The sequence below is a fragment of the Oculina patagonica genome, chromosome 2 (assembly GCF_052425735.1).
Source record: "Oculina patagonica isolate OP01 chromosome 2, crgOcupat, whole genome shotgun sequence".
Taxonomy (NCBI): Eukaryota; Metazoa; Cnidaria; class Anthozoa; order Scleractinia; family Oculinidae; genus Oculina; species Oculina patagonica.
In genome coordinates, this window is record NC_135759.1 from 13,195,797 (window position 1) to 13,216,290 (window position 20,494).

At 38.1% G+C, this 20,494-nt stretch overlaps 4 protein-coding genes across 4 annotated transcripts in view; 2 read left to right on the forward strand and 2 right to left on the reverse strand.

The window, feature by feature from the left end:
• The window catches only part of LOC144639377 (uncharacterized), a 2,216-nt gene extending 1,843 nt beyond the window's left edge, over positions 1 to 373 (forward strand). Inside the window, exon 2 of the mRNA XM_078498689.1 lies at positions 1 to 373. This exon is cut by the window's left edge and continues 1,474 nt beyond it. The gene's annotated coding sequence lies outside the window, so the exon portion shown is untranslated.
• The window catches only part of LOC144639692 (endoplasmic reticulum-Golgi intermediate compartment protein 1-like), a 25,643-nt gene extending 8,337 nt beyond the window's left edge, over positions 1 to 17,306 (forward strand). Inside the window, exons 4-14 of the mRNA XM_078498989.1 lie at positions 5,301 to 5,389; positions 5,920 to 5,953; positions 11,575 to 11,627; positions 13,151 to 13,188; positions 13,903 to 13,947; positions 14,521 to 14,580; positions 14,732 to 14,789; positions 15,459 to 15,559; positions 15,747 to 15,786; positions 16,254 to 16,336; positions 16,883 to 17,306. Coding sequence (XP_078355115.1) covers positions 5,301 to 5,389; positions 5,920 to 5,953; positions 11,575 to 11,627; positions 13,151 to 13,188; positions 13,903 to 13,947; positions 14,521 to 14,580; positions 14,732 to 14,789; positions 15,459 to 15,559; positions 15,747 to 15,786; positions 16,254 to 16,336; positions 16,883 to 16,990 — 709 coding nt within the window. The 3' untranslated portion in view covers positions 16,991 to 17,306. The remainder of the gene's footprint in view (positions 1 to 5,300; positions 5,390 to 5,919; positions 5,954 to 11,574; positions 11,628 to 13,150; positions 13,189 to 13,902; positions 13,948 to 14,520; positions 14,581 to 14,731; positions 14,790 to 15,458; positions 15,560 to 15,746; positions 15,787 to 16,253; positions 16,337 to 16,882) is intronic.
• LOC144638935 (uncharacterized) lies at positions 714 to 2,844 on the reverse strand. Its single transcript, XM_078498216.1, has one exon. It carries the CDS (start codon positions 2,842 to 2,844, stop codon positions 973 to 975), a length of 1,872 nt encoding a protein of 623 aa, XP_078354342.1. The 3' UTR covers positions 714 to 972.
• A 1,315-nt stretch (positions 17,307 to 18,621) lies between the features above and the next one.
• On the reverse strand, positions 18,622 to 19,601 carry LOC144639726 (uncharacterized). The gene is made up of 2 exons (XM_078499029.1): positions 19,535 to 19,601; positions 18,622 to 19,442 (listed from the first exon to the last, which is right to left on the reverse strand). Exon 2 carries the CDS (start codon positions 19,426 to 19,428, stop codon positions 18,712 to 18,714), a length of 717 nt encoding a protein of 238 aa, XP_078355155.1. The 5' UTR covers positions 19,429 to 19,442; positions 19,535 to 19,601; the 3' UTR covers positions 18,622 to 18,711.
• Positions 19,602 to 20,494: the final 893 nt, after the last annotated feature.

Below are 20,494 nucleotides of genomic sequence, written 5' to 3' on the forward strand. Positions count from 1 at the left end.
GTGTGATATATACTAAAACAATTATTCACTTCGTTGTTGGTGAATGCGGTGCGAAGCAGCTGGGTAAAAATCCACCACTATTCACCTCCACTTTGGTGAATAATTTTTGATTAGTAACATCAATCATGTTTGTTTCATGGCAATAATGGGGAAATACGTTTTTGGCTAGGTTATGTAATGACATACAAGAACTTCTGCCCCCACCCCAACCCCCTAAAAACAAAACACAGACACAGAATTGAACTGTCTATAAGTGTTTTTTGTACAAAGCAGGTTATTGAGCAGAGTTCTACTATAGTCAATAATTTAGGGTGTTGTTGATCCCATTTCATTGCACTGAATTCAAACATTTTTTTGTGAACATTTGAAACAAAACTTTCTTTCCCAAAGTACATTTTCTCAATAGTGTATCAAGAAATTTTTACAAATACTATGCTCACAGTGTAAATGTTTATGTATATTTAAATATTTTGTATATTTTTATATACGTTAATGTAAATATCATTCATGCTTTCAGTAATATAAAAACTGTGACTCTTTTTTCTCTCTGAAGTAAAAAGGATTTTAATTAATAGCACCCATTGAATGTAGTGTTGGGAGCAGTTCCTCTTAGCTCATGTTTCAACAGTTCGCTTGAAGCATTCATACATGTTAGATAACTAGAAAAAAGTATCAAGAATTTTTTTATTCCATAATAACAAAATAGTATTAGGAAAAAGTAAGTGAAGGTGTTGGTCACTCTTGGGGTTAGAAGTGCTGCCTTGAGTGTAGCAGCACAAGTGTGCATGCCCTCTTCATGTATGTTGTCGTATCGAAATAATTTTTTGCTGTTTCTATCCTACCCCCAAGAGGTATCAGCACCTAAATTCTCCTTGAATGATGTTACTGGTAATATAATATCTGCAAGGCCAAGTGGCAAGTGACTGTGTTAAATGAACATTACATTTGAATTACAAAAAACTGTCTAGTGTGTCATTGGGATCTACTAAATCTTAATTTAAGTCCATTTGCTGAACAGGAGTAATGCCCAAATGGAATCCATCCACCATGGAGATACAAGAGCTTTCCTCTCTCCACCCTCTTTGTCAACATTTCAGGGAAAAAAGCCCTTTTGAAAAAATACTCCAGTCTGGGGAGAAGTTCATCGTTCCACCGACTCCCATCAAAGTGGATGTTTTCTATGAACAGGGGCATTTCTTCACCAAAATAAACAACAAAAATAATACCTTTCAAGGCCAAGTTCGAAGCTGCGTAGAGTTGGCCTTGCACTTGAATGTAATAATCATGATTTCTTTTCAGTCTGATCATTCCATCACTCAGTTTTTCCAAGAAAAAGTTTTTGTTTTTGCAGGCATCTTCTACTCGCATTCCCGCTTTGCTTAGTGGTGATTTTATCTCCATCCCCCACTTTTCCTTTGTAATTAGATTTGTTACAATCCTATCCAAGCTTGCTGCAAGGAAGGGCTTTTCCTTGGACTGCAAAAGTCCCACCTCCTCCACCTTTACAGTGACACCCTCCTTCGCCATCTCTCTGATATACAGGGCTGCAGCTTTCTCCTCGCTCTCAATACCATATTGCACAGCCTCCGTAGTGAAATTAGCATAAAGCATAGCTTTGATTTTTTTTGATGGCTCAACTTTGGTTTTGGCAGCTTTGCCAAAATTGGAAGCTGTCAGCAGTTGCTTTCTTTTATCAAACCAATGTTGATTTTTGTTTTGGCCTCTGGTAAGTCTCTCAGTTTCAAGAATCTCCTCTTCAGTTATTGTCATGTTTGAAACATGTTCGTCCACGATACTTTTAAATCGTTCAGTGGCAATGTCATAATTGTCCGTGAAAGGTGTGGAGTCTTGACCCCGCTCACCTTCATCTAAGGTTGAACTCGATTGGGCACTTGCGCATTTCGATTTCAGGTCGTGAAATAAAAAGAAAGAACTGGAGTGTAGACAGTTCTGAAGGTTTTCACATAGCGCTTTAAAACCTTCCTCGTCACGAGTGCGATGCTGTGGAGCCCTTGGATCAAACCTGATAATTTTTGGTTGAGTTCTAATGTTCTTTTTGCCGAATCTTATTTTGCGGATCAACACTTTGTCGAGCGGCTTTGCAGCCACACTTTGATTTCTAGGTACAACCCAGACTGACAGCCGCGATGTACAGGTAAGAGGCTCTGGATTATTCTGCGAACCACGTCTAATAAAATCTTCTATCGCGAAGAGTACGCCTCCAACGTGGTTACATTTTCCTTTCCCATTTAATCCGAGGCCAGCGGGACACGTGCAGGCTGCGCGTAAAACATCGCAAGTAGGTGAGAACTCGACGACAACCCTGTATGGCGTCTTCTTCATTGAAGGAAGAACATTCGCTCTTACATAGGTTTTGTTCTCAAAAAGTTTGACTTCTAGCTTTTTGACATTTCCTTTGAAAAAAAACTGATAGGACTTCAGTTTTTTGTAATGTGTCCCTTTCAGAACGATGTGGCGATATTTCCGAGTGGAAACAACGAGGTAGTCGTAGAGTTGAATGAAGTTCATCTCTGGTAAATGTCGTAGATCACTTGACCATCCGAGGGCTGAAATTTTTCGCATGATCGCATCATACTTGAACTCTTCTCCGACTTGACCTTGATCCTGATCTTGAACTGAAGGAACTTCTTGATTATCTTCGCTGTTTGCATTCGCTGGTAGGACTTCTCGCATAAGTAATGCGTACACTTTAAGCACTAAATCGGCTTTCGCTCCGCCCGTCGTTTCTGAATGAGATCGCAAAATATCTCGTAGATCTTTCGCCGTGAGCTTTTGAATGTCATCTAGAGACGATATTTCCTTGTCCTTATATTTTAAAACCATTATGGAGGAAAAAAATCACAGGACAACGTTGATCGCACTCGAAATGCCACTAGATCAGCTGTTTGAATCTGGCGCTGGGTCAACCTCGGCCTCGCTTTCATGTTTGCGCGGTTACCAATCCAATATGGCGCCGGGAACTGTAAAAAGGGCTATTCTAAGAAAATGGCAATCAAATAAATAACCAATCCTCAACTACATGTATATGAATAACGAATGCTTTACCATTCTCGTCTTTTCTGAAATAATATCTAGCAGAGTATTTTACTAAGCAAAAGGCAATCATGAAGGCTTTAGGTCGGGTAAAAATTTGATTTAAAAAAATTGTTCATTCGGCGGGTACATGCAATGTCTGAGACATGTCTAGATTTTATGCAAATTTGATCCGGTCGCGTAATCAAATGTAAATATTCTTACGGCAGACTCTCTGTTTTTAAACATTGTTATTCGTTTGAAATAGCTTTATAATGCTACAAAGAACTAAAACGAAATCTTCTTGTCTTTTGAGGCCGACTGTAAACAACGAAACGTCCCAAAAATGAATATATTATGGGGACTAATTATGATTGCGTGCATGATCTATAATTTGCATAAAATACAGACATTGAAATCCCTTGGGGCCGCATCGCACGTTCAAATTTTAGCGCTGTGACAGCCATGCTTTGAAAGAGCCAATCAAAAAAATTGAATTTTCTTACTTGGCCAGATCACGCCTTTCGGCTTCATCTAACCGGCGAATTGTGGTAACGAGATTAACTCGGAAATACTATAGAACTCTTCTTTGAAGCGATGCGGATCCACTGTGTTGATATTTTGTTGATATTCTCGCAGATTGTCGATTCGACCAGGCGAGGAAGATCTGACCCTTCCAGCAGATGACTTAATCAAAGCGTTGCACAAAAGGCACTTGAATTATTCCAATCGATGATTTTTTTCTGGTGTTTTAGCCATCGTAACATGCATAACTAAAGTGAAATATTCAAGCCCGCATGCCGCATCTCAAGGACGGAATTTGCGGGATATTTTATAACGATCATTTTGACTGTTCACCGACAGACAATATCTCAATGGTGATTGGTAGGTTGTCTGGCGAATAAAAAATGGGAAAAGAATGTTGGCCTCGGTTAAGCAGGCGTTCGTGGGGAGGAGTGAAACACGATCGCCCCAAAGAACGACTGCGTGGGAGGCTACAGATACAATAGCCAACTTGCTCTATAACGGACACCTTCGGGAACATCATTCGGTGTCCATAAAAGAGAAAGTCTGTAGTAGCGAAAGTTATTTTCAGTAATTCTTAGTCGCTGTAACGAATGGGGGAATTGTCTGTAGCAATGGGGTGTCCATAATAGCAAGGTGTCCGCAAGGTGGAAGTTGACTGTACTGAACTTTAAAATATGTATGTACATAGCAAGGGGCAGGTGCTTTTTGTGCTCCACAGTCACATGTACTGACTATTTAGCAATGAAAACGAAGACCTAAGACCTAAGACCCATACGAAAACAAAAGACCCGGCCAAAACCAGCGTTTCCCAGAGTTGCGTGACATTAATAATAATGACAGAATAATATTGAAGCAGACTGAGCATACTGAGAACATACTACTGATCAAAAATCTAGACTTGATCGAAAACTAAAACCTGATCGAAAAGGGTTGCTTCTAGATCTGCGTGACAGAAGAGACAACCAAAGTCCCCCAGCAGTAATGCACCGTATCGACATCTTCTCTTGCACAATACTTGCTTCAATAAACTTCGCTACCCGATTATTATTTTTGCTTTACTTCTGCGTAGAAGGCTGCGGAGGGGGGGGGGGGTGATTTGTGCTGGGATGCTCTCCAATGATGTCAATGATGTCGGTTTTAATGATATTAGGGGGGGTTAAGTATCCTGTATCCCATTAATTTTTGGAATAAATATCCCTTATCCAGTTAATTCCGGTGGTCGTTCCAACGCTTATGTTCGATATCCTCGAATCGCTTGTTTGAATATCCTGTTTCCCATTATTTTTCTCACAAATATCCTGTATCAATTTTCATAATGAAAAAAAAAAATCCTGTATCCAAATAATTTTTTACCCAAATATCCCGTATCTGTAAAACCGATTCCATGTGAAATATGGGCTTAGCGATTGCAAAAACCTTTGGGTATGGGTTTGCCTGGCTTTAGTTCCATGAACATCATCAACAAGGAGTTAATTAGTTAATTAGGTTTTAGTTTGGGACAATGAAAACTAAAAATCAAACTGGTTTGAAAAATTTTTAACCAAAGATACAGTAAACAGACCACAACTGTGGTTTTATGAAAAATAATGCAAAAATTTCTCAGAAGGCACTGGAAAGAGTTCTCAGTAACCTGAAAACATTTTATAGACAGTGCTATTTTAAGCCACAGTGCAATGTTTTTTGCATTATGTTTTCACTTTCTAATAACTTATTTTGGTGTTTTCTTATTTCTTACTCAGTGCTAGTGAATTGTTTGTGGATAACCCAACAGAAAATGACCGACTAGATGTCAAAATGAATATAACCTTACCAAGAATGAAGTGTGAACGTGAGTAGTTAAGATAAATATCTGTGTCACAGTTACGTTCTTTCCTTTTGCCATCACTGAACCATGGTGCTTCACTAGTGGATATACTGAAACAGGGTTTCCACAGGTCCGGAAATGGGGGGTCATTATTGTGAAATACTTGAAGCTAGGTCAGAAAAAAGTCAGGGAAAATTCTTATGTTGAAGGAAAACCAGAGAAAAATTAAAATTATAATAGCTCTGATTTAAAAACCATTGAATGTGATAGAAATATTGATTTTCAAGTTAAATTATGTGATCGCAGCTGCAATGTTTTTCTTTTGGAAGCGGAGGCTGGATGCCACTACTTAGTACAATATATCTGTCATTTTGTATTTATTTGGTTGGGAAAATTTTGTATTTATTTAGTTGGGAATTAAAGTAATTACCGGTACATGTGTATACAGTATAAAATTAATGTGTGCAACCTGTAGTACTGTATATTTGTTAGTGTTCAACATGCATATGGTAAGCCCAAGTTCTAAATGTTAATTTAATGTTTCTTCCATCTAGATCTTGGCCTGGATATACAGGACGAAATGGGAAGGTGAGACTAAAGGCAACCACAATGTGTTATATTAAAGGCATACATTGTACATTATTTAAGAGAGGGTTTATCTGAAATCCATGCAATATTAAAATTTGAGTCTACATCGACCCTCTCAGATTTACTTTATATTTTGCATGGGGTTACATATTGAGATGATTATGCTGTAGGTAGAATATCATCGCAAAATTATTTAACGTGTGGAAGATATCGTGGTCAACGTGCCCATGGTCGGTTTTGAGCCAAAAAATACCCAAATTTTGACCCATCTTTTGACCAAAATATCTCTGCAAGAATTGAAGCTTTCCATATCAAAACACCACAGTAATTAGTATCACCTAGTGCAATTTAAATGATATCATCAAGATTTTTCATCGCTCTCTGGTTTGGTAGTAAACCTATTTTGAAAATAAGGTATTTTAGGCAATGTGTGACACTAGAGATTTTAGGGTAAAATTACGTTTGAATATCGCCGATGCGGCGTTATTCTGATGGTTCCATTAGCCATTATTTTGTAAAACATTTACTAAATAATAAATTAAAGTCAAAAAAAGTATGTTAAGTTCAATCGGCACGTATGATTTTAGCGTACAAAAATGTGGTACATGTGAGCAAAACAAAAACAAAGTTATGAAAGTTTTAGAACGAGTTTCATAACATGATGGATAGGTCGGCTGAGGACGTGAGAAATACCGCTAACACAAATCTAATAAACCTTTTAGCTCCTAAAGTGGTTCGTGATGTTAATTATCCGGCTATTTAGTGCCCATAAATACAGACTTACGGCGTGAGAAAAGGTAAACAAGCCACTTGACATGTTCATCATCGATCGAATTCAAGCGTATCTTCACGTGCAGGTTGGAAAGAGAAAACGTCGCTCACTCCTGTCTACCTGGTAGTTATAATGTTCACAAACAATTCTGCAAGGATTTAGTTTCCACTTTTCTCGTAAGCGATGGCCTCAGTACTTCACATTTTCATAAGCCTGGTAAGTTACTTTTCACCCGGGCGCCATGTTGTTTTGGACTAGTACCCAGTCTCTCAAGACTTGCCTCAGTGCCATTCTCGTCCCCATAGCCCTTTCGTTTCTCTTAGCCGGCTGGGCCTTGGCACGAGGAAACAAAGGGCTCTGGGGACACAGGATTTCCAGTCCTAGATTCTAGGACTTCCGGTCTTCATGTATGCAGTCACGACGTTTCAAAAGAATGTATGAGAGAGTCGTTACATTTTCGACTTCCGTTTAGGAATTCTTTGTTGCAAACAGCCAATCAAAAAAATTCGAATTAATTCAAAAATCCTATGTCCCCAGAGCCCTCCGTTTTCTCGTGCCAAGCCGGCTAAGAGAAACGAAAGGGCTATGGGGACGAGAATGGCCTCAGTGCTCGATCAAAACGCTGGAATGGACCATTGTTTTACTCGAAGCATAGTATAGTACAGTACAGACGATTTTTTTCTGTGGCGCTCTCTGTCCAAACAATTTTTCCAGCTGCATCTTTCTGCAGACAATGTTTTTTGATGTCTTCAAACAATTTATGTGGGCATTTTGCTATTGCAAACAATTTTTTTTCAGGATTTTTGATCCCACTTGACCACTCCTCCAAAAAAATTATGTTGCGTCTCTAACTGAATATTTGATTTATAGTGTGGATGTGAAAACCATTAATGCCAATTGAAAGGTCTTTCAAATGCCTTGTTAACAAAATTGAACGACCGCGCAGTTCGATTTTGTTAATAACGCATATAATTACATACCCAATTGGACTTCACTCAGTCCTTATACACTGGGGTTATATCCACCATCTCTCTAGCTCCTGTTCGTGCCATATTGCAGATCAACGTGATATATGGAAAAGTTAAAGTAGCTTATACACAATATTACTTTCAAATTAATGAAAACACTAATGAAGTACTAATAAACCTTAAGTGAGGTTCTCTGCGACAAATCGCTTCGTGTGTACTACTTCAAAAAGTCCCTGCAACAAGGCGTTTGTTCGCTGCAGCGAACCAAAAAATCGAAAACGCTAGTTCTAACCAAAATAATTTTTTCTAAATATATGCTAATTTCCCTTTGAGAGTAAGATCTTCAAAGCAGTTTTAAGCAATTTTACAGCAAAAGAAGTATCTAAATAACATATTAAAGGGAATATTATTTTGTTAAGTAACAAGGATTCCTGGGAAAAATCGTGAAGATATCGATGACGTCATGTTTGCTGACGAGTTTTGTAATGTTTTAATGCAGAATGAGCCGAATGTTGAAACGTCTTCAGATGTCCCTCGAAAATCTTTGGCAAACTTCGTAAGTCTTCGGAAACGTTCGTTTTGCCTTAGAACAGCACTCGTATAATCTTCGGAAATCTTCGGTCTGGAAATTGCTCAAAATGCAACAAGTTGCTCGAGAGGAAAAAAGTTGCTCAAAGGGAAAAAAGTTGCTCGAAACATGAAAAAATGCCAAAAAGTTTCCGAGCAACTTGTGGAAAGCCCTAGTGTGACTCAAAGGGCCTCGATGTGGAGCTGGTTTCTATAGCAACCGTCCAAGCACTTACCTCAGTCGGGTTTCCGCTTTCGCCTCGGGGCCACTCTGCTGGTGCCTCATCCCTTTTCATTCCCAGCCAAACCCCGCCTTCAATTCGTTGCGTAGCTTAACAGACATTAACGGCAGAGGTCTCGATCCCTGGCGCAGAACAGAAGGACCGTAGACTCTGGGGGCGAAAACGGTTCATTCCATCTCAAGTCTCCGGTGCATGCGCACAATTAAACCGGAACCATAAATGGCCCAGAGGGCAGAGGATGGCCCAGTTCGGTCAAGGCTGACGGAAAATGCGCAAGTTCTGGGAACGAAATTTAATATCTAAACTCGTTTATCAACCGCTGGTTTAGGGGAACGAAGACCCTGGGAACAAGGATCCAGAATAATTTCAACAAATTTGGAATCACCTGTATCTCTGATAGTGCTCCTACTGATTTCCTAATTTAAAGCTAGAATGACGGACCGACGTATCGACGGAATTAAATATTTGTATAAGTGTAGATCAGCGTGCCTTTTTACAACTCATGATTCGTCTTTGCCTTGACCAGGTTGTTGAAAGTTCGTTTTCAATGACACTCATAATCATACTCTTTTGTTCTATTTTATCTTTCCTGTAGGCAATCCTTAGAATAAATGTAAATGAGTGAAATAGTACTGTAAATGATCTAATAAACGCACCACTCTCAAATAAACGCCTCCCCTGAGGTGTAAAGTTTGTATTAGAGGTCTCCACTAATCAACGTCCCGTGTCTAATAGACACCCCTGCTCCCCCCATCACCCTCCCCCCCCTCCCCAATAAAAAAAGAAAAAATATATTCGCCTCAAAATTCAAGTAAACGTTTCATGGAGTAAAAAGCACGCAATTTTCTTTAGTTAGTTAATTGATTCACTCGGACATCGAAGGGACCAAAGGAGCTAGCTAGCCAACATGGTTAACCTCGATGCGATGACGATAAAGACATCGATATCGAACAATCTGTGAACGACATCTTTAGGATTTGCATTAGAAAAGATTAGAGTAGTCTCCTACGTACAAAATCTGTTTCCTATCTCTATCCGGGATCAAACTACGCGTCATATTTACATACTTGTTTGTCCATTTGTTTCGTTACAGTTAGAGTGAAATCATGGGCTCCTGGTGAAATGAATGCCCCTTTTCTACTAAACGCCTCATATTTATTTAACACTACCGCGTGTACCCCTTAAATTAAAAAGCCCTGGCGTTTATAATATTATTTACGGTAAGTCGGTATTAAAGGCTAATTTTTCGATTTCAGATTTTCAAAATTAAAAAAGGTGGAAAATTAAAGCCATGGCGATTTGTGGCGTATTGGATCATTTGTAGATGACTCAATACATATCCCATGGCCCCTGAATGTCAGGTCCTTCTTGAAAGCACATAAGCAATATGATCTGAGTCAGAGTGAAATTTGAGACATGAAATTTGAGATAAAATTCTCAAGTCGGTCTGTCACCAAAAACCACTTGTGCCGCAAATTCTTACTGGATGGAAACGATGACTACATAATTTCTTTGCAGTGGAAACATGTTTTTTATATGTGAACAAAACACGCGACCGAATTCTAAAACAAGTCGGTTTTCATGTTCGATGAATATTATATTTGATGCCTCGCCGCCAACTTGTTTTGATAACATCTGTTCTTAAATTACTATGGTGCTGGCAAATACGGAAAAGTGCAGCTTACACACCAAGAGGTCGATGCCAAAAACCCTTGAAGGAAATGACTTTTATGCAATGATGCTTGCTTGTGGGGATATCTTTCAAATTGGTGCAGTACGACCAGCAGGTCGGTATGACCTTTGTGTTCGTTTGAATTTGTTTAATTTGCTTATTACCAGCCAACGACTTCCAGTAGTTAAAACTACTAACGATTTAAAAGTATTTTTTATGCAAAAAGCTTCATAACGATGTTTTACTTCTTATAGCAACATTCTATTTAGTTTATATTTTACAAACTCTGAACTTATCACGATTTCCGTGTTGAGCTCATTTGCATATTGTCACGAAGTTAACACCATTTATTGATGCGAACCTGTAATTCCTCTTAAACTTAACAGAGATTTTATTTGATAAATAGGGACACCATTTCCAAGGCAATCTATTGATACTTTCAAATTCGATTGAAGAAACGCCGCATGTCTACAAACAACGACTTTTGAAACCCCACTTTTTTGATACGAATTGAATAAGGAGATTTGGAATTTTGCTTTCAGCCAAACGCAGCAAATGACAGAAGTTTACTGAACGTTTTTCTATTATTCGGGACTTGATTTGTCTTATGTAAAAGTTTCGTATCATTTCTTTTTATATTAAGCATGTAGCAGGGGATCAAACATGGTGAATATTTTTAGGTCAAATTTAAGTACTTTCCACTGTCTGACAGTTTGATTGACATTTCTCCAAAACAATAAACAATTGAACCAAAATATTGCACATGGTTAATGTACTAGTGACGTTACACAAGTGTGCCAAATTTGAGGGAAATCGGTGAGATGCGCTGTAGACTCGCCTGCATGGCTCTCGTGCGGACTCACTCTTAAGACCATGTAGATCTTATTAAAATTTATTATATTGACACCTGTAGACATGTACATGTGTCAGGAAAGACTGTTCTGCTTAAAGGCTTAAAAATAATTATTTTATTTACAGTTCTGTTCTCAGAATTTATTTCACACAGTCATGTGTAAGTGAAAACCATCTGCAAATTGTTGAAGCAAGATTGAGTTACATTGTTAAATTTGTGGTTGTGAAATTAATATCAGTGATAAAGCATTCTCCTGACATTGAACATTCATTTGGTATGTGTGCTGTTGGTGCAAGAAATCAAATGAATACCATATTCAGGGTTCATATGGGACCTGGAAAACCTGGCAAGTTTTGGAATTTTATTGTGGCACTTACACATGTTGTTTCCGGGACTTTCCAGTCCTGGAAAAAGACTACTGGTCCTGGAAAGTTCTGGAAATATTTAGTCTGTTATGTGTATTTAACATTCAGTTTGGGCCTGGGGTACATTAAAAAAATAGAAAATACATTTACCAGTGTTGTGGTGATCATGTTTTACTTCACAGACATGAGGTTGGATTTCAGGAGAACACTCATAAAGAGGACATAAATCATGGAGGTAAATGATACATGTGTGACCTTGGAATAAAACTGTCAGCTATGTGTCAGTCTTAAAAAAAAATTCAAAATTAAAAAAATACATATTTTGTAATGCAATATTATGCTTTGAGTTTAAAGAGCCATTCAAAGGACATCTGTAATAAAAATTATGCAGATCATCAAGTTCTATTACGGGTGCCCTAACAAGTTTAACTGTTCGTAACCTGGTATGTTGAGAGAATGATCATCACGATTGTTTGCCATTTGATACCACTATTTGATCATCAAATGATTGTAACCAATAGCCACTATTTGGTGTGAAAATATTGAGTGAGCTTTATGAAACAGATAACATCTAAGGACAAACATCTGTGTAAATTGTTGATGTTGTACAATTTTACACAACACCTGTCTATTTGGGCGACTTCTTTTCCAAGCTCAGGGCTTGACAAAAACTTGAATTCCAGGTTGCCTATGGGGCAAGTAACTCTCAAATTTTGCTTGCCCGGGCACTTTCCCCCCTTGCCCAAGTTCTTAAACTTATTAATAATTCATGACCCCCCACCCCCCTCAACACACACACACACACAAAAACAAAAGACAAAAAAAACATAGAAAATCAGGCACTGGGTTGGGCCTTCAGTTTGGCATTCTTGTCAGGGAGAATCTTACCAGAGACACAATCCATGACAGATACATGACGTACAGTTCAACAGTTTTTGGGGTTTGCAACGCATTATAGGGCAAATTTTCAAACATCTAAGTAGCCTGTGTGTTTATTAAAGCTTCCTTTAGTTTTTGTAAACATTCATTTATAACCTTTGATCACCCATGACAAATAAGCCAAAAATGTACTGCTTTGTTTCAAAATCGTTGTTTTAGAAATTAAGTTAATTGATGGTTTGCCTGGGCCCTTGCCCGTCGGGCAAGTGAGCATGAAAAGTCACTTGCCCGGCAGGAAAATCTACTTGTCCCGGAAGACCAAACGGGGGTTTTGGTGAGCCCTGAAGCTTTTAGCAGATCTACTCAAAACATTCAGTTCTATTTAATTTAACAATTTAGTATTTAATAAGTAAATTTATGCGGAATATCACAAGAGTATTCTGGATAATTCTTTCACAATAATTCAACAATATTAAGGTTGGGCTCATTTGTTAATTCACCTAATTCAAGGTCAGTGAAAAGTCAGGGAATTTTTGGGGTTCTAATGAGTGGCAACCCTGGTAATTTTCAGAGGTGAATATCATAAACTCCAAAAAAAAAAACATGGAAACAACAGACACAGGTGCTCTTGTGATCTACGAATCTCCCAAGCACTAATTCTTAAAGATCTTTTTGGCCCAAAAGCCTTTAGTTGTTAATCTCTTTCCAAAACTTCCAGTGTTTTAAATATCCAGATTTCTTTGAAATAAATGAAAATTTCATTCAGTAGTTGCATTGTTTGCCATGTAGTAATTCTGGGCTATTGTAATCATGAACATGAAATATTAATAACTACAATTGCTTGGTTATTTTGCACTGACTATGAAACTTGACTTGCAGAAGGATGTCAGTTCTCTTGTAAGTTCAACATTAACAAGGTACAGTGTATGTATGAAGCAGTTTGCAATTGAGTGTCGTAAAAACAAAAGCTAAGTGAATTACTAAGCTAATGTAATCTCTAAGCAAGCACATGATGCTGGCACAAAGCATGAAAAAATGGCACAAGCAAGACATGATTGGTTAAAGTTTCAGTTCTGATTGGTTGAGATGGTGGCACAAGATTTTTAAACCAATCACTGAGCAAAGTAATACAAAACCAAAGCAAATACAAATTACTTTCAACACTCAAGTGAAAACCGCTGACTAGCATCTTAAAAGGAAATGATTTTTGGTTTAAATTAAAATAGCCAAATTGCCCAAATGTCTCATTTAGTTTGTCAATAAGCAAAATTGTTGAAAATTGCAAAATCTTTAATGTACACTGCCCATATCAACATCCTGCCGTCCTTTCTACCACAAATTACATGGGTTAGGTCTCTTGCCACCATGGACACCCTGATATTACAGACAGGAGCTGAAAAAGTGGCTGACAAAAAAATACCTAAAGAAAAGTGACACAATACATGTCAGTCACGGTTCTCGCTATTACTGTCACATTAACTGATACTTTGGATCACAGCGATGCACCTTGCACACTAAATGCACCTGTAATAATTGGCTGTGTCTTGTTTATTTGTTAGTGTGAACATTATACAGAGTTTTATGCATGTGAGTGTGATTTGACTTTCTAACTACGTTTCTTTTACCTTCAGGTTCCTGGAAATTTCCATGTGTCCACCCATGGAGCAGGTGCACAGGTGTGTGTTACATAACATTATTCACATGTTTCTCCACAGTCCACCTGGGCATGTACTAAAACCCGAAACAACGAAACGAAACCACCGAAACGAAACCACTGAAACGAGCGAAACGAAACCGCCGAAACAACCAAAACGGCCGACACGAGCGAAACGAAACGAAAACACCGAAACAAGCAAAATCTGTTACCATTATTGACAGCTAACCGTAAACAGGCTAACCAGAGTGCATAGCAGGCTAATCGAAGTGAATTGTAGGCTAACCGGAGTGTGTAGCAGGCTAACACGAGTGCAAGCAGGCTAACCGGAGTGTATAGTAGGGTAACCGGAGTGCATAGTAGGCTAAACGACGTGTATCGTACGGTAAGTGGCGGAAATCTTGAAGTTTTGCTTGTTTCGGTGATTTCGTTTCCTTTTGCTCATTTCGGCCGTTTCTGTTGTTTTGGTGTTTTCGTTTCGTTCTTTTCAGCAGTTTCGGTTGTTTCGTTTTGGTCGTTTCGTTTAGTTGTTTCGGGTTTTAGTACGTGCCATCCACCTGATGTAACAATTTTTAAAATTTTGATTCTTTTACAGCCAGATAACCCAGACATGGCCCATGTTATTAACTCTCTTAACTTTGGAACAGAAATTAAGGTAAATCTACCTGGAATGTTTGTCTTTAGAGGCCCAAAACAATGTACTATGAATTTTGTGTAGGTGATCGACTGACACTGTTCATTGTTGCTGTTGTACCTTTTTACTTGAATTGTGTGTGTTAATATTTTCTTTTTTTTCACTGACCTAGGATAAACTTCCAGGTGCTTTTGTGGCGCTTAAAGGGCGAGATAAAGAAAGTTCCAACAGTAAGTACATGTATAAAAGTAACATTGATGGTTCAGTCTCTAAACAGTTAAATATTTGTGATACAGTCAATCCTTCCAGAACAACCATCCCTCTCATTCACTTACAAACTTTTGTAAACGACTGTACATCCGCTCCATTCCCTTCTATTTTTTTCCTTGATGCTAGAAAGGCTACCCTTGAACATCACATGCTAATTTATCATAGGACAGTGGCTTTATAATTCTTTAAAACTTGAACTGAATTGACAATTTGCTTTCAAGAGCTTGGACAGTAGTTAACAGTAGGTATTTAATTATATAAACATTGTGCTTTTTCTTAGTAATTTGAAAGTTGTATATACCTGATTGAAGAAACGTTGACCCGTAAAAAGCTTAAACTATGAACGATAAGACCGAATGGGATTATGGGTAGAAAGCATTGAAAGCTTAGTAGTATTCCTTTTTTTAATCAAGGTAATTTTTCATTTTTCTATAAAAGCATGATTTATGCAACCTGTCGTATGGTTATGTTCATTCTGTCACGAAGACGATTACTTTTTCCGATTTCCCAGTAAACATTTGGGTCGCATCGTTTATCGTTTAGGCTTTTCACGGGTCAACGTTTCTTCAATCAGGTGTATACTGTTCTTGTAAGCCTTCTACATTAGGTGTTGTAATGTTTCTGTTTAGGTTTGTCGTCACATGATTATGTATTGAAGATTGTACCCACTATCTATGAGAAACTGGATGGTACTACAACCTTCACCTATCAATATACCTGGGCTTATAAGGTAACTGGTTTGTCAAATCACAAAACGTTTATTGCTTAGAACTGCGGTAAGTAAACTTACTAACTGCCAGCATGTATCCAAATCTCAATAAACATACACTAAACATTAAACAATTATTAGTGTTCAGCATCTTTTGGCCCTGTTTTTAATGCATATTAAGCTTATTGTATTTAATTTTTTGTTTTAGGATTATGTAGCTTATGGACATGGAGGCCGGATTTTGCCAGGTACAGTATCTTTGCAAGTATTGCAGTGGCACATCATTAATTATTTTATATCGCTGAAAAACAGCAACAGTCTCTAAAATAACTGTTTAATTCTCTTTTCAAAAAAAGATTGATAAAAATTGCTTTAGTAATTTTTTTTGTAATTTCATTTATTGAGATATGTTGTTCAAACCAGCTACGAATTAGTTTTGATGCTGACCTTGAAAAAGAAATTTAAGACTATGTGGTGAAAAGAATGGATATGAACTAAGATTATGATCGATTATGAGCCATACTGTTGTGTTACAATCACTTCTAGCCACATCATACACGTGCACACTCTCTTTCTAAAAGAATATCAATTCAGAAAATTGTTTTTGTTGCACTGTTTCTATTATGTAGCTTGAGTGCATGTAAAAAGGAATTATTTTGTTTTTCACCACCTCAATGTATTGTAAGGTAAAGGAAACCATTATGTTATTTTTTAGCCATTTGGTTTCGTTATGATCTGAGCCCCATTACTGTCAAATATGTGGAGCGACGCAAGCCGCTCTATCATTTCATCACCACGGTATGTATAGTAGTTCCTCAGTAACATGTATGAATTTATCGCGTAATTCCCAGTTGCCCTTTCAGTCTCAATACTTGTTGTTTATAAGCCAATCAATCAGTCGTTTTTGTTTCTAAATTAAGGTAAGCTGGAAAAACATACAAGGCTTGTTCAGTCTTTGATTCTTATAGTCATTTCCTCTATCTTCGTTGCATATTACGTAATGCAAGGATCGTGTCTGCAAACATCCCCCCCCCCCCCCTGATAAAACTAGGAGAGAGCACTGGGCATGAAAATAGTAGACAGTTGTATGATGATACAGAAAGAGGAAGTTTGGTGTCGACTTTTCTAATAAAGATAATTAGTCTGATGTCAAAAGAGGTAGAGTTATTCGTCCACCTGCTCCTCTCACTTTGGTCATTTCATGGAAAACAATCAGTCAGCAAATTGTTTCTTCCACGTGTCTCTTTGTAGTATCATTTCTAGTCATACCATTTATTTTCTTTATAGGTGACTAAGCTTTCAAGGTTTCTCTGTCTTTAATCTCCGTTTTTCCATCATTTTCAGGTGTGTGCAATCGTGGGTGGGACCTTTACTGTGGCTGGAATTATCGACTCCATGATATTCACGGCCAGCGAATTGTTCAAAAAAGCTCAACTTGGGAAATTAAGCTAATTCTGGGAAGTTAAATGATTGTTAATACCAACACTTTATTTCCTCACGGGTTTTTGCATTAAGTTATTGTTGTTTTGTAACTTTATTTCTCAGGGACGTTTTGTATTTTAGAAAACAATTTTGAATGTCAGGGGTCTCGTGGGATTTTTATGTCATTTATATGTGCGCCTTTCAAGAGAAAACGGTTATATTATTACCATAGGACTGAGTGCTAAGGAAATTTTGATTCAAATATCTAAGTTTTTCTTTTAAATAAAAATTGTTTCTATTTATAATATATAGGGTTCGCCGTAAATAAAATGGATGATACATGTAATTCCCGTCTTTGTAGTTTGTTTCTTATGACTTGAACATTCTATTATTGTGTAATCTCGTTAAAGTCTAAATTATTTAGAGCCGATTATTAACAAGAAGTGTCCGACTGAGTAGGACTCCACAGGGATTATGTAATCTGTCACTAGCCGCCTACCATTATAGGGCAGAGACTAATTAAGGCGCGTTTACACGACAGAGAAAATTGGGTACGGACCCGTCAAAAAATAAGTCCGGACCTTACCACTTTTGTAGAGAAACAGTCAAATCAAAACGGGGCCATAGGCGGTTATGGCCCCGTTTTGATTTGACTGTTTCTCTACAAAAGTGGTCAGTCCGGACTGTTTTTGTGACGGGTCCGTACGCAAATTCCTCTGCCGTGTAAACGCGCCTTTAAAATTTCAATATCGAAAGTGACGAGCCTCGTATCGGGAGTCGCCACTTTGGAGTGGCTAAATCATGTCCAGTATGTGGACCTATGTATGACGGACCATTTGGACGTGATATAACAGGTGGCGTTTGGCTTAATGCCGGTTTTGACCAAGACTTCCTTGAAACGCTGCCTAAATTTCGGTTAGACAATCGGCGTACCCCCATTATTAAACCCCGAGAAAGTTCCAGTGACTTTTTTTCCAAGTAGTTTGCTCACAGCCTAAAATTGACTTGTCTAGTCTTTCAGTGTCTAAACATCTGCCAACTCTTCCACAACAGTAGCTGCCAACGTGCGTGAATAGAGTGTTTGAGGTTTGGATAAGCCCATTCAATGTTGCTAGTTCTGGCAAGTCGAAAACGTCAAAGAAAATTCCGGTAACTTATTTTCATGTGGCAACCATGTCAAGCGCATTGTCACTCGGTTTTATAAGGAGAATGCGGTGTAAGACTCTCACGCCCGTCGAACGCTCGCATTTAAGAAGAGGAAAACGTGAGCAATTAGCAGTCTCTCAGGGTATTGTGGTAACATGTCTAACATTAAAAACGGGTTGTTATTTTTCACTGTTCTGTTACTATCTTCTTTAGAATACGGTAGGCTTAAATTGTGGCATTTTCTTATATGATCCCTTGGCGAATGAAGCCGAACCTTTTGGCGCTTTAGGATAGATCCAAACTGGGGGATGGCGTGGCAAAGGCGCAATTTGAGTTGCTTCGCAGGGACCGTCTATCGAGCAATAGTCCTAATACGAATAGTATTGTATTTTTCTATTGTAAGTTCTAAGTCGCAGTTCCCTCAATAAACTGAATCGAAAGTTCTGCTGTTTAAAACTGGAAAATCTATCTTGAAACTACTGGCGCACGAGCCGACCTAAAAAAAAAACACGAGATAGATCTGATTCATTTATTTTGATTCATTGGCCATGTGATTTTTCAGCTTACAAACTTTTTCTTGAAGAACGTTTTGTTCCTCAATGCGATCATTCCAAAGTCTGAACAAGCATGTTGTTTTCCTGCATTTCTTTCTGTATAGCAGCGAGTTCCCTCTGCCTCTGTTCGGTGGTTTCCTCCAGTAACGCCTCTTTCTGTTTGAATGTGGCGCGCAGTCCTTCCAACCTCTGAAGCGCGTTTGCCTTTTTTCTTTTCATTTGTGCGACTTCACGTTGCATGGCTTTCTTCTCTCTGATTATTTCGCTAGTTACGCTTTTGATGGTAGCCTTGACTTCCTTGATGAATGAGTGATCTGAGTCAATCTTTGCTCTGAGTTGTGTGAGCTTTTCCACCATCTCTTCATTTTGCTTCTTCGCGGGGGCATTCTCGAAAAGGAATCTTTCGATCGCTAAAATCTCGGCTTTAAGGTTCAAATATTGTTCTTGATAGTTCTTTCTTTTGTTAAACTCTTTGAATTCTGCCAGAATACGTTGGTGCTGAATTTCCTCCAAGGATCTGTAACTTTCAACTGAATATGGCGGAAAGCATTCACGAAGATATTTTAGTTTTCTCCCAAGACGCGAAACTAGATTATACCATTCATGAATAGATGATTTGACTGTGAGAAGTTCTAATTTAACCTCCATTTCTGCAACAATCCTGCTGACTTCTAAATTGATCTCGAAAACTAGTGATTTGAGCTGCTCGTGGGCGAGTCTATTCCATCTGTCCTCGCTTCCAGTTATTGGTCCACCTATTTTCACCATTGTACAGTCTTCACCTGTAGAAACGAAAAACGAAGTTGTACTCTTACAGTCTGTCGAATAAAAGACAAAATTATACTCACTGAGAAAAAAATAAAGGATTACGAACCTTCAAGAGTTTAATTCAGTTGCCTCAGTGTCCAATTGCCGAATTATCCGTTAAAATTTTGTTCGCGTCATTTAAACCCATTTCTCACGCAATTAAAACGCAGCACGTCACGCGCAAACGCTTTCGCGGCCTGGTTAGCTTTCCATCACGCGCAATGTAAAAGCGCAATACACTCTTATATAAGAACGCGTAAAATTTGGCAGAGCCTGAGGATGTTCTTATTTTAACCCATACATTTTCTTAAATTTTGGGGCAAATCTCAGCGTCAAAATTTTTATAAAAATGTTCTTATAAAAAAGAGTGTAAAAATGATTTGCCAGTGTTTGTGGCTTACTAGTTTACTAGAAGTAAGAGCCTTTTATAGCTACCGTACTGTCTTATAGCCCCCAAAACGGTATAGACTCTCAACATCAAAACTAATTAAGGTAGAAAAAGAGAACGAGAGAGAAGTAAACGTGAAAAGAACTTTTCGGAAAAGTTGAGGCCTGTTACCGCCAGTGTGAACCAGAAATTAAAACCGTGAACACTTTAATCAATCTTGCATATGTAAATTTCTGGAGAAAACCATCGAATGATAGCTCAAACTGCAAGATTTCAAATCTTGCTGGCTCCATCTCTGTCCATTTGTTAATTCAAACAAATGGACAGAGATGGAGCCAGCAAGTTATTTTTCGTGAATAATTTGTCAACTATTTACTCTAATTCTTTTTTTAAAGTATAATGAAAGTGTTCACGGTTCTCGTGTTCTCACTGTAAAGCGAGTGCTACAAAACTCGGGTGATTCCAATCCTTTACTATTTATGTCAATGTAACAAGCGCTCTTATTACGTGCCTTAAAAGACCACAAAGCACGGAGCTCTCGCTATCATTGACCGCGTTTTTTTGTGCGTTAAGACAGATCTCTTTTTTTTCTCTCAAACGCGCTGATATTCAGTTGTCTTTAGTTCGCTGCATTTTTTA